This window comes from Pseudophryne corroboree, chromosome 1 (genome assembly GCF_028390025.1).
Source record: "Pseudophryne corroboree isolate aPseCor3 chromosome 1, aPseCor3.hap2, whole genome shotgun sequence".
In the NCBI taxonomy this organism is placed as follows: Eukaryota; Metazoa; Chordata; class Amphibia; order Anura; family Myobatrachidae; genus Pseudophryne; species Pseudophryne corroboree.
In genome coordinates, this window is record NC_086444.1 from 732405530 (window position 1) to 732418833 (window position 13304).

The 13304-nt window shown below is 45.7% G+C and overlaps 1 protein-coding gene across 4 annotated transcripts in view; it reads left to right on the plus strand.

The window, feature by feature from the left end:
- Positions 1 to 13304, plus strand: part of MAST3 (microtubule associated serine/threonine kinase 3) — a 310520-nt gene that overhangs the window by 156006 nt on the left and 141210 nt on the right. For all 4 annotated transcript variants that reach the window (XM_063915977.1, XM_063915987.1, XM_063915998.1 and 1 more), the window contains 3 exons: positions 4422 to 4631; positions 5129 to 5230; positions 6271 to 6403. In XM_063915977.1, coding sequence (XP_063772047.1) covers positions 4422 to 4631; positions 5129 to 5230; positions 6271 to 6403 — 445 coding nt within the window. The remainder of the gene's footprint in view (positions 1 to 4421; positions 4632 to 5128; positions 5231 to 6270; positions 6404 to 13304) is intronic.

A 13304-nucleotide genomic window follows, 5' to 3' on the forward strand; every position in this document is an offset into this window, starting at 1 on the left:
GGAAGACTCCTTTCATATACTATAGTTTCTGCTTCCATACCAGTTTTCACTTTTGAACATAGTGCATGATCTCTTGAAGATATTTGCTGCACTCTACTCAGGTAGGATATAGTATATTATGTCTACATCCACTGGCATAATCTTAGCCCGCTGCTTTTAGTTTATAATTTATTTAATCATTTAAAAGTTATTTGTTAATGTAATTAGTGCCTGGCTTTCTTGTATTTTTTTCACCAAGTCTTTGTTTGGCCCTGAGCTAGATAAGAGAATTTCAGAGGACACAGGAGGCAAAAGCTCTGTTTCACCTGTAGGACAATCTAAGTCTAAAGGGGGGTACATACGGAGAGATCCGTGCTTAAAATCTAAGCAATCTTGCTAGATTGCTTAGATTTTAAGCACGGATCTGCTGTGTGTATGCCCTCCAGCGATAGCGATGCGCGGCCCCGCGCATTGCTATCGCCGGTGCTAGATTGAGCCTGCATGCAGGCTCAATCTAGCGGGTCGCTCACTTCACCGTTGTGTGAAGTGAGCGGCCCCCCGTCGGCTTTCCCCCTCGCTCAGCACATCGCGCTGTGCTGAGCGGGGTGAGAGATGTGTGCTGAGCGGTCTGTGTTAAGATCGCTCAGCACACATCTCTCCCGTGAGTACCCCCCTTTAATTACGGTCCTTTCATCCACCCTTTAAACAGGTCAAACAGGTACAGCTCTTCTGGATTCAGGAGTAGTTGTCCCAGTAGAAGAAAGTAACCAGATGGGAGTCTCAGACCCATTTTTAATACATGTTGAGTATCCCTTATCCAAAATGATTGGGACCAGAGGTATTTTGGATATCGTATTTTTGCGTATTTTGGAATAATGGCATACCATAATGAGATATCATGGCGGTGGGTGCCATGTCTAAGCACAGAATGCATTTATGTTTCATATACACACAGCCTGAAAGTAATTTTAGCAAATATTTTTGGTAACTGTGCATTTAAACAAAGTGTGTGTACATTCACACAATTCATTTATGTTTCTTATACACCTTATACACACAGCCTGAAGGTCATTTAATACAGTATTTTTAATAACTTTGTGTATTAAACAATGTTTGTGTACATTGAGCCATCAGAAAACAAAGGTTTCACTATCTCTCACTCTCGCTCAAAAAATTTAGTATTTCGGAATATTTGGATATGGGATACTCAACCTCTATAAATGACTTAAGCAGAGGTTCTTGTTCCAGAAATATCTGCAATCTAATCCAGGAATAGAATTGGAAGGTGTACTTCTGGAGTCGAGAGAGTGGGTTTGTACCGGTGCTGCACCTATGCAAGGTGATTTGATAGATTTCCACCTCAGTTGTTTTCACTACCAGTCCCTCAGGGAGGCGGGATGTAGGGAGTCATTCCGAGTTGATCGCTAGCTGCCGTTGTTCGCAGCGCAGTGATCAGGCTAAACATCTGCAATGCGCACGCGTGACGTACGGGTACAAAGTTATTTGTGGTTTTGCACAGGTTCTAGCGAAGCTTTCAGTCGCACGGCACAACGCAGGATGATTGACATGAAGTGGGCGTTTCTGGGTGGTAACTGACCGTTTTCAGGGAGTGCTTACAAAAACGCAGGCGTGGCTGGGCGAACGCTGGGCGGGTGTGTGACGTCAAAAGCCATCCCACCAACGTTAGAATCGGCGCACACGAAGAGTAAGTCCAGGGCTGGTCTTGTTTTGCACAAAAAGATTTTGCAGGCGCTCTGCTGCACAAGCGTTCACACTCCTGCAAAGCGAAAATACACTTCCCGGTGGACGGCGACAATGCGTTTGCACGGCTGCTAGAAACTGCTAGCGAGTGATCAACTCGGAATGACCCCCGTAGTCATGTGACCCCTCTGGCTATCTGGAGACTGGGATCCCAGGGTCAGTATGGTGAACACCAGGATCCAAAACGCCGGTTACCCGAACCCAACCCAAGGGGATGTATGTACTGAGTTCATACTGAAAGATATACCCTAGAGGAGTCTTCTGACTTCCCTAGCAACTACACCCACATCAGGTCTCTACCCAGATACCCATATTTACTTTATTTTTCTAACCAGTAATCTTAAACACCTCAAACTCCCGTCATCATTCCCGCTTATCCACCACACAGATACCTCCAACAGACACACCATTAACACTCACTAGCACCCAGGATCCACAGACCCATCCCCCTTACACACAACATCCACGTAGGTGCAGCGCTAGATACAAACCCACTCTATCAAATATATGACTTCTTCGAGACTAGACACCTCTAGGTGCTCCTGACAAGCCAATGGATTAACCAGTATGCGGATCACACCACCCCTACTTTCGATGGACTTCTGAGTCACCAGTCCAATTTTCCATGGCAATGGTCTCTACATCTTGAAGTCTTCAATAATCTAGTAAAGAGGTGGAGTCAGCCAGAGATAATCCTAATGGCTTCTTAGTTCAACAACAAGATGGCCAAGTTTTGTTACATCTGGCTTACATTTTTAAACCCATACACATGCTTCCTCGAGTTCTCAGAAAGCTTAAAAAAAGTAAAGAGTTCTAGTAATATTAGTAGCACCAGACTGACCAAGTCGAGTTTGGTACTCGGAGGTACTAAATATGGCAGTGGGTCCAGGGATCAGACTTCCACTTCGACAGGACCTGTTGGCTCAGGGGCAGATTGTTTGTCAAGACATCCATTGGTTAAATTTAATGACATTGCTCTTGAAGCCAAGATCTTAAAAGAAAGGTTATGATTAAATCTAGAAAGAAAGTACATCCATACAATTATCATAGTCTGTAATAAGGAAAAGATTTCTTACTCCTCTTTTTTTTCCTTGCTAGGGTTCTTTCTTCAGGAAGGCCTCGAATTGGGTCTTCGGTTATTTTTCCTTAACATACAGATATCAGCCCTATCTGTTTTCAGAAGAAATTGGCTACGATCCCAGAAGTAAAGTCTTTTCTATAGGGCATATTACATATACAGCCGCCATATAGGGATCACATAGAAGCTTGGGATATAAATCTTGTTTCATAAATGCTTCAGTTATCACCCCTTGAACTGTGGCAGAAGGTGGATAGCTTGAAAGTTATCTTTTCTTTTAGCAATTTCATCAGCTAGAATAGTGTCAGAATTAGGATCTTTATCTTGAAGACCTCAATTTTTGATAATTTACTAAGATAGGGCAGTATTGCTTACACTACTTTCTTTCAACCTAATGTAGTGTCTGCATTTCATCTTAATCATCTCTGGGTCCGTTATCTCTATTATACATTGTAAGAATGATAAGAATTCATCTGAAGAGGACAACTGGTATAAGGAAAACTGATAGTTTACTTACTGTTTATGACACTAAGAAAATACTGTAGGTTGGCCAGCATCCACGCAGACTAAAGCCATGTAGATTAGGATCACAATTCAGCAGGCATGTGACGGGGCTGAGCAACCTACTCCAGCTAGGATCTCCGCTCAATTCACTCACTCGGTTGAAACAGCATGGCATGAAGCTTCCACCGAGCAGTTCTGTAGCTCAGCTACATGGTCTTCGGTTCATCAGTCACCAAATTTTACACATTTATTTACTTTGCATCCAGGAATGCTGCCTTTGGATGGAAAGTATTGGGTTTAGCTAAAGCTGAGCATATCCTCCCCCAGCTTATGTACATCCCCATGGTCAGACGTGTCCCCCAGGAAGGAGAATATAAGATTTTTGGTACTGTTAAATCTTTCTCCGTGTCCATCTGGGGGACACTACGATTCCTCCCTTATTTGGTTCTGTGTGTAAGAAGGATGTGATTCTGTTCTTTATTTTTTTTCTTCAACCTATCCTTTAGATTTTACATTCAAACTGAGGAAGGGGTTGGAGGGGAGAAACTTATATACTACAAAAGGTTAACCTATTAAGTGTAAGTTTCTCATCCCTCACTAACCACATGGTCAAGAGTGTCCCCCAGATGGACTTGTAGTTTTAACACTTAAGTACCAAAAATGTTATATTTTATTGTGTATCAAAATCAGTTACACTAAAATGATATGTAAGTTGCTGCCTTATGGAAGGGGGTGAATTGTTCAATTGCACCTAACTTTTTAACAGATCTATAGTGGAATGTCAACGTAAAGATCCCCGTCCTTGACCAGAACCACTGATATGCTGATCATCGGTACTCAATGACCGGTGATCTATTGGGGAACGGGAACATTTTTCATTTTAAAAAACCACGATTTGTGGAATCAAAATTTTAAACTTGTTTTATATTCCCTATTCCCTAACCTGGCCGTTGGGGAATTGGGAAATTGTGGCAATATGTTGCTAATAAATGGTGGCTATACGACTGAGCACTGTATCCCATGCATGAAAATGTTAAAGTTTGGATTCATTTGCTTTATTTTGGTTGCTTGTACTTAATCTGGAGCTATTTTTATTTAGGCCACAGCACAAATGGAGGAGAGACTTGAAGACATCATCACAAACTTCTGTACCAATCGGACTTTACCTCTTGCTGATGGCGTGCTAGGCTTTATTCACCATCAGATTATTGAACTAGCCCGAGATTGTCTGGACAAATCCAAAGGGGCTCTTGTCACTTCTAGATATTTTGTGGAGTTACAAGAAAAGCTAGAAAAGATGCTGCAAGATGTGAGTTTAACGATGTTCTAATGTCAGAAAGGCAAAGTAATGGAATTGGCAAAAGATTAATGCATAATATGCATGTTACAGTGCAATGTCCAACTCCAAAACCCCACTGTAGATTGTATTGATATGTGAGCATCTTCTTGCAACTCAACAGCTTGGGTATAGGCTCTGACTTAACATTAATAGTTTTCTATTGAAAATATTTTAACAAATAATAAGGGGGAGGGGGGTGGTACAGAGGGAAAGTAGGAAGGGGGGAACAATAGATTATATAGCCATATAACATTCTAGGGAACTTGTGGATAGGGCCTGACTACAGTATGTTATTATAGATAATATTATATAGATAAGTGTGTGTAGCATTTACTTGCAGCACTTGCTCAGAATTTATGATGCTGCCCCTCTGTTTTATAATAAAAGTCTTTAATGTATCTGTGTAAAAGACATACAAAGCAGTCATACAGTATCCTAAACTGTCACAATGATTTCTTTCTTTCCAGGCCTACAATCGCTCAGAGAGCGAGGAAGTCGCATTCATTGTCCAACTAGCAAGAAAGTTGCTGATGATTATCGCACGCCCTGCAAGATTGCTTGAGTGTCTGGTAATGCAGTCTTTATGTCAAAAGTCCTACCTCACTTCGTAACCATTTATATGTAAAACAAAGAATCTCCAGAAAGTTTATTAAATGTACCGTACTTTATTTCAGAAACATGTAATGTATGTTTATGCAAAGCACTTCGGTTTTTATCTTACATGCCCACTGTGTTATGGACAGATGGTTACATAACCTCCCTCTAACTGCTTTGTTACAGGCTATGTTTGAAAAATGTCAGGAGCTGATTGGTTGTTACTTTATGTCTCCAGGGCTTGACATATCTGCCTCGTAGATGGAATATACACTGCTTAAGTCTACTTTGTTACCTGAGAGAGGAGTATAGTATGAGTGGCCTGCGTCCGGGAGCCCGGGGGCCAGCATACCGGCGCCAGGATCCCTATCGCCGGCATACTGACAGCTGGGTGAGCGCTAATGAGCCCCTTGCGGGCTCACTGCACTCGCCACGCGCAGGTATGGTGGCGCGCTATGCGCGCCATGCTGTTCTCCCACCAAGAGGGAGAATATGTGTCGGCATGCCGGCGGTCGGGATCCCGGCGCTGGAATGCTGGTTGCCGGGATCCCGGCCGGCGGCATACTGAAGACCACCCTGAGAGAGAACTACTTTGTTCCCTCATTTTTATTATTCTATCTCTTATAAATCAAGGCTTATATTATGCTAGTTATGTAATAATTTCCTTTAGTTTCATTACAACTTTAATAAAATACTTTTATTGTGCACAATAGTATATCCTAAAAAAAGATCTTTCCTCACAACTGGTAAAAAATAGCTCTGGGAATATTTGGTGAATGTGATTATTTTTTTCTCCTAAAACTTTCACTTATTCTACAATAAGTTCTTTCTTGTCTTGTACGTAAATTTGCTTCTGTTTTTAAATATTTCTGAAGCTGACCAGGTTTTTCTGGAATGTTGTGTTCACTTAAAACTATTCGTTGACTGATGATTGTAAGGAAGTACTCTCAATATGTGTAAATTATAAGTGGGACTAAATTTATTTTTAATAGTGGTACTTTTTCTGTGTATGTAGGAATTTGATCCAGAGCAGTTTTACCATCTATTAGAAGCTGCTGAAGGTCATGCTAAGGAGGGCCAAGGAATAAAGACCGACATTCCACGCTACATTATCAGCCAGTTGGGGCTCACAAAAGATCTGTTGGAAGGTGAGGTTGCGTGTAGATAATATAGCATAGCATGTGCTTTCATCCTTACATACCTAATACTGTGTTTTTAAATTCACATTTCCTAATCATACATCGAATTGTAGTGGTGGCTCTAGCTGTGTGAGCACCAGTCCCTCTATGCCCCACGTCAACCGGGATCTTCCATTTGGTTAAGGTGGGAGAGGTCTTTCTTTTAAATCTGCCATAATGTGCAAGATCTTGGGGTTCATTAGGGGTAAAGACTACCAAGATGGTAGGCTGTGGTTGGGGCATACGCTAGACGCGAAGACCCCACCAAAGACTAGCATGGTAGAATGGGGCTATTTTGGGGGATCACCACCATGTTTGCACATCTGAGGTGGTGGAGCTGGCCTGCTCTAGATCCATGGCTAATCTATCTGGCATATGCGTCCCCTGAGTTATGTGGGCAGGGCCTGCGCTACCATTAGGCAGCTTTAGGCAGCTGCCTATGGGCGCCGGCACTTGAAGGGCGGTGCTGAGTTTACAAAAATAAAATGTGAGGCACCCGCGGCGCTCTATGCTCACCCGGTGTCTGCCGGGTTGGAGCCACTTGTCTGGGGCTGTTCCCTCCTCCCCCTGCTGCATCACTCGCACTCCCTTCCTCCAACCCAACACGATGACCAGGGGAGGAAAGGAGGACTTCTCCAACTACCGGCAGATCCATCCTCCCAGCGCGACCTGACCTGCGGTGGCTGTCAGAGGTTCAGAAGGGGAGACAGGAGGAGGGGGTCAGTGGGCCAAGCATATATGTGCAGCAGGCACCCGGTGGGGATAAGCGGCCAGGCTGACTGCTGATGAGCTGCTGCTGGGCAGGGCTACACAGTAGTGTGCTCACAGTCAGCCGGCTGTACTGAGAGGCCGGGCTGACTGGTAAGGGTGGGCGGCAGATGGCTTAGCTGAGCGGGGCAGAAGTAACTAGAAGCCTCAGGGGGGGGGGGGGTAAGGTGGGAGGAAGTATCACTGACAGAGGGGCCCGCTTGTGCTGGTGATCGTGGCTGCAGACTGCTGTGCGCGCGGGCACTAAAGACGGGGACGTCCAAGAGTTAGGGAGGTGTGGTCTCGCGGCACACCTCCGTTTTTATTGAGGGGAGGCTGGGGAGCGGCCAGACCAGAGAGCCGGAGGCTGCGCTGCGTGCGGCCTTCCCGGCTCTTTGGTGGCAGGACTGTCCCACCAGCCCATCGGCCCTTCTGGCATTTGCCAGAAGTGCAGATGGGCAGTCCGGCCCTGTCCAGGTGTAAGATAGGGGATGGGGTTGTGTTCCCCATCTAATAAGTGGCGAAGAGTAAGGGTTGCAGGTTAGCTCAATTTCTATTGATATTGTGCGTGTGTGTATATATATATATATATATATATATATATATATATATATATATATATATATATACACGCACGCACACACAGATTTGTCCTCCCTCATCTAACCTGCAAACTGGTCACAAGTGCAACTAGCTGCGCCCCCATCAGGTGGTGGCTGTGGAACTTATAAGATGCTGTGTCTGCACTTTTTCACTTTTGCCGGGGGCGGGGGTTGGTAAAGATTTTAGGATTGCCTAGGGTGCTGAGAAACTTTGCACCGGCCCTGTATTTGGGGGTCCCTTTTGATTGATGCCACCTTGCACCTTTGAATCACCCGGCTAGTGTTGTGCAAGAGTAAGTGTTTGCCGGTGCTTCAGGCTAGGGATCCCATGAGGATTACAAAGTACAGTAGCTCCCAATTCTGACTTGAACATTTTCTCAAAGTTTCAGGATAAGGGGGGTCATTCCGAGTTGTTCGCTCGTTGCCGTTTTTCGCAATTTAGCGAGTAGGTGGAAAATGCGCATGGTACGCTGCGCGCATGCGCTAAGTAATTTAACACAAAACTTTGGAGATTTACACAAGCTCGAGCGACGTATTTTTATCGCTCGGGTGATCGTAGTGTTATTGACAGGAAGTGGGTGTTTTTGGGCGGAAACTGACCCTTTTCAGGGAGTGTGCTAAAAAACGCAGGCGTGCCAGGTAAAAATGCAGGAGTGGCTGGAGAAACGGGGGAGTGGCTGGCAGAACGCAGGGCGTGTTTGTGACGTCAAACCAGGAACTAAACGGACTGAGGTGATCGCAATCTAGGAGTAGGTCTGGAGCTACTCAGAAACTGCAAGGAATTATTTAGTAGCACTTCTGCTAATCTTTCGTTCGCTATTCTGCTAAGCTAAGATACACTCCCAGAGGGCGGCGGCCTAGCGTTTGCAATGCTGCTAAAAGCAGCTAGCGAGCGAACAACTCGGAATGACCCCCTAGGTTCAAATCAGCAGGGCATGGACTGAAATTCTTTTTTTATTTTTTTATTCTTTATTTTGGTTGGTGTAACAAACTGGAAAGGCAATACAAAGAAGAAAAGGACAAACGGTTACAGAACCACCGTCCAACATAGACCATATTATTTTTCGAATAGAGAAGAACAACATTTGAAAGAAAGAAAAAAAAAACATTATCAAGAAGGCATCAAACGTAGGGGGGGGGGGGGAGGGATGGGGGGGACCACGTTACAGTCATATAGTAATAGTTATTTCGAGAACCTTCAGGGAAGAATAGAAAAAGAGAGAAAAGGAAAGAGGGAGGAGAAAGAGCAACACTTGTCGCCCATGGGTCCGCGGAGGGAGTTATCAGGAGGGAGGAGGCGATAATCTACGCTCTGCAAGGAGCCAGGGGGCCCAAACCTGATCAAAAGCGTGCCCTCGATCATGGAGATAGTATGTGATCTTTTCCATAGCTGCAATGTTCCACACCTTGTCTTTGAGGGCTGAGAGAGAAGGGGGGGGGGAGTATTTTTCCAATTAAGAGCGATCAACGATTTTGCCGCAGTTAAAATATGTGTAGCCAATTTTTTGGAGAATTTATCAAGGATCGGGGGAGGGTAACGCAGCAAAAAAATCCAGGGATCTTTCGGCAACGGGGATTCCAAAAGGGAATTCAGGAGGGAGTGAATTAAGTCCCAGAAGGGAACGATAATAGGGCAGGCCCACCATATATGTAGCGTAGTACCTCTGCAACCGCAATCCCTCCAACAGTTCGGAGAGGAAGACGGGAAAAGCTTGTTGAGTCTATCAGGGGTATAGTACCAGCGATAGTAGATCTTGTATGCCGTCTCCTTGATAGTTGTTGCAATAGAGCTCTTAGCTATCACCAGTCTCATGTCATCCCAGTCCTCGTCATCCGGGGGAGACCCAAGATCTCGTTCCCAAGCCATTTCGTCTGACCTGGAAGAGGGAAAGGTGGAGTCTAGGAAGAGGGAATAAAGCTGGGATATTAAGCCTTTGGAGAGGTGGCGATTTTTACATATATTCTCAAAGGGGGTAAGGTCCTGAAGTAGAGCAGAGGAGGGTAAGGAAGACAAGAAGTGGCGAATTTGTAAGAATTGGAAAGGGTTGAGTGTCCGTGAAGGGGTCATCTGTTGAAGATCAGGTAGAGGTAACCATTGGCCCCGTTTGGCAAAATCAGCTGGGAATTTAAGACCAAGGAGTGTCCATGTACGGAACCTCGTGGTCGAGGATCCCGGAGGAAACAGGGGGTTCTGCCAAATTGGGGTCAAGGGCGAGGGAAATGAGGTGAGATTCATCTTCACAGAGTAACAGTCCCAGAGTCTAAGATTAATTTTAATAGTGGGGAGTAGTTTGGATGTTGGGGGTCGGGAAGTGGGAGCTAGACCCCACAAGGGGGTCAGGTCTGGAAGGCTAATAAAGGCTGATTCGATATCCAGCCAGGAGACAGAACCAGAAGGAGCATAGGAGGTGACAATGTGGGAGAAATGAGAGGCCAGATAATAGAGTTTAATGTCGGGGAGACCCCTACCACCGGCGGAGACCGGTCTTTTCAGAGTGTTAGCAGCAATGCGAGGGGGCCTGTGATTCCAAATGAAACGGACAAGGGCTTTCTGGATATTGCGGAGGAAGGATGCAGGGACAGCTACAGGGAGGGTCTGGAAGAGATAAAGCCATTTGGGGATTATATTCATTTTGACCGCTATAATCCTACCCAGCCACGAGATGATGAGACTATTCCAAGACGATAAGTCAGATTGTGTCTTGGAGAGAAGAGGTGGAAAGTTTTCACGAAAGAGAGAGTCGTAGTGAGAGGTCAAATAAATCCTCAAATATTTGATCTTTGTAGGTTGCCATTTAAAATGGAAGCTAGTTCGAAGAGTTTCGGCCTCCTTGGGGGGGGGGGGGCATTGAGCAGCATAGCCTCTGACTTGGAGTAGTTAATCTTATAGCCTGATATAAGACTATTAGAGTGGAGGACTGAGAATAAGTTCGGGAGCGAAAAGATCGGTTGAGTCAGGGAGAGGAGAACGTCATCTGCGAAGAGCGAAATTTTGGGGTTGGTATGGCCCACCTGGATTCCATGTATATCCCGATGGGATCTAATTTGAGAGGCGAGTAGCTCAATTATAAGGGCAAATATCAGTGGGGATAGAGGGCATCCCTGTCGCGTACCATTAGAGATGTGGACTGGGGCAGACGGGACGCCGTTGATCAAGACCGTAGCGGAGGGGGTGGAGTATAGTGCCAGGACACCAGCGAGGAAGGCACCAGACAGGCCATAGGCCTCAAGAGCGGCTTTCAGAAAACTCCAGGAGATCCGATCAAAAGCCTTTTCGGCATCTAAAGAGAGCAGGATCGTAGGGGACCCCCTGGAGTTTGAGATATGAATGAGATCAACTGCACGTCTGGTGTTGTCTCTCGCCTAGCGGCCCAGAACAAACCCCACTTGGTCATAGTGAACCAGAGATGGGAGGTATGGGTTCAGGCGGTTAGCTAGAATTTTAGCAAATATTTTTAGGTCCAGGTTCAAGAGGGAGATAGGGTGATAACTAGCACAATTAAGGGTATCCTTACCGTCCTTAGGGATTACCACAATTCTAGCTTCCAGCATCTCAGGAGGAAAAGAGCCACCATGGATTATCCCATTAAACAGTGAGTGAAGGTGGGGGTGAGCAAGTCAGAAATTTTTTTATAGTACAGAGCCGTGAACCCATCCGGGCCAGGAGACTTGACAATTTTTTGCAGGTTGATAGTCTAAACAATTTCCTCCACCGAGATCTCACTATTAAGATGATCCATAGCGTTCTGAGGCAGTGTGGGGAGATTAGAAGCAGAGAGGAAGTGGGAGACCAGGTCAGAATGGGACGGAGAGGACGAGGTAGTTGAGGGGGATGGAAGATTGTATAAATCAGTATAATAGGATTGAAAGGCGGCCCTTATTGCAACGGGGTCGTGTACTAAGTGGTTGTGGGGATCTCTAATTGAAATGATATTCATTTTAGCCCTAGTGGATCGGAGTCGTGATGCCAGGATTTTGTCCGCCTTGTCCCCTTTCTCATAAAAAGACTGGCGAAGCCATTTAAGACGTTTAGCCACTTGCCTAGAGAGAAGGAGATCAAGTTCCGCCTTAACTGTACGGAGTTCAGACAAAACAGTTTGGTCAGGAGACGTCTTATGTTGAGCCTCTAGGGTGTGGAGTTTAATAGAAAGGGTGTTAATCTGGGTAAGGGACTGCTTTTTGGTCTTGGAGGCCAGGCTGATCAGATGACCCCGAAGAACCGCTTTGTGAGCCAATCAAAGAGTGGATCTGGAAGTATCCGGGGAGTCATTCAATGCAAAGTAGTCAGAAAGCTGGTCTCGGAGATGGGACAGAATCTCCGGGTTGTGCAATAGAGAATCGTTTAGGCGCCATGTCATAGGACGAGGGCGAGAGAGAAGGCCTGAGATATCACAAGAGATAGGGGCATGATCGTGGCTGAGCAGGATCATATCAATGTGGGAGTAGGAATTATGGGGTGAAGAATAAAATGTGTAGTCACGAGCTGATGGGTCTTTCACCCTCCAGGAGTCATAGAGGAGCTGGGACTTCATGAGACGGAGGAGGGATCTAGAGCGGAGAGAGTCCGATGAGGAGGGAGAGGGCAGGGAAGGAGAGCGGTCAAAGTTGGAGTATAGAACAGAGTTGAAATCCCCTGCGAGTATGAGGTCTCCCTTCCGAAATTGAGTAAGAAGGGTATCTAATTTGGCGAAAAACAGCTCTTGATGTTGGTTAGGGGCATATATATTAGCTAATGTGCATAATTTATTATTAAGTTTCCCCACTAGTACAAGAAAACGGTCCTCTCTGTCTACGTGGGAGTCAAGGAGTTCAAAAGTGAGGTGACGGGCAATCAGGATCGCGACCCCTCTTTTTTTGGCTGTATGGTCGCATGCATAGAAGGAGTCAGGGTATGGCTTACAACGTAGTGTAGGATGGGAATTATGTAGGAAATGTGTCTCCTGGAGAAAGACCAGGTCACCTTTATGAAGCTTGAGCGAAACGAAGAGCTTTCCCCGTTTTTGGGGGCTGTTAAGCCCCTTCACATTAAAAGAAAGGACCCGAAGACCCATGGGCGAGCAACTGAGAAGCAGGCAAGAATAGAAAAAATGTTGTGAGAGACACCGTGGTCGGAGGGAAGGGAGGGGGACAGGAAAACCGGGAAGAAGGGAGGTGTGGTTGGTCATCCGGCAGTGGAGGCCAGGACCAGTGGCGCTGACAAGTGGAAGGGATTCTAGGTGTCCGAGAGGCACCTAGGTCAGCTAGAGGGCAATAAGCCCCCAGGGGGCGCGGCAAAGCATCCACACGATGCATCACAATGCGCGTAGCAAACGGTGGGAGACAGACCTCCCCTGGAGAACCTGAGTGAAAAGGCTGGAAAAGAAGACAAGATTGAAGAGCAGATGGAGCGCGAGCAGAAAAGGGATGCGAGAAAAAAGGGAACATGGAAAAAAACAGTGTATCACATTGCAGTAAAAGTTAATAACATAATACTAGAAAACGGACTACGGATTTGTAAAACCAGAACATGGTAAATCTAAAGT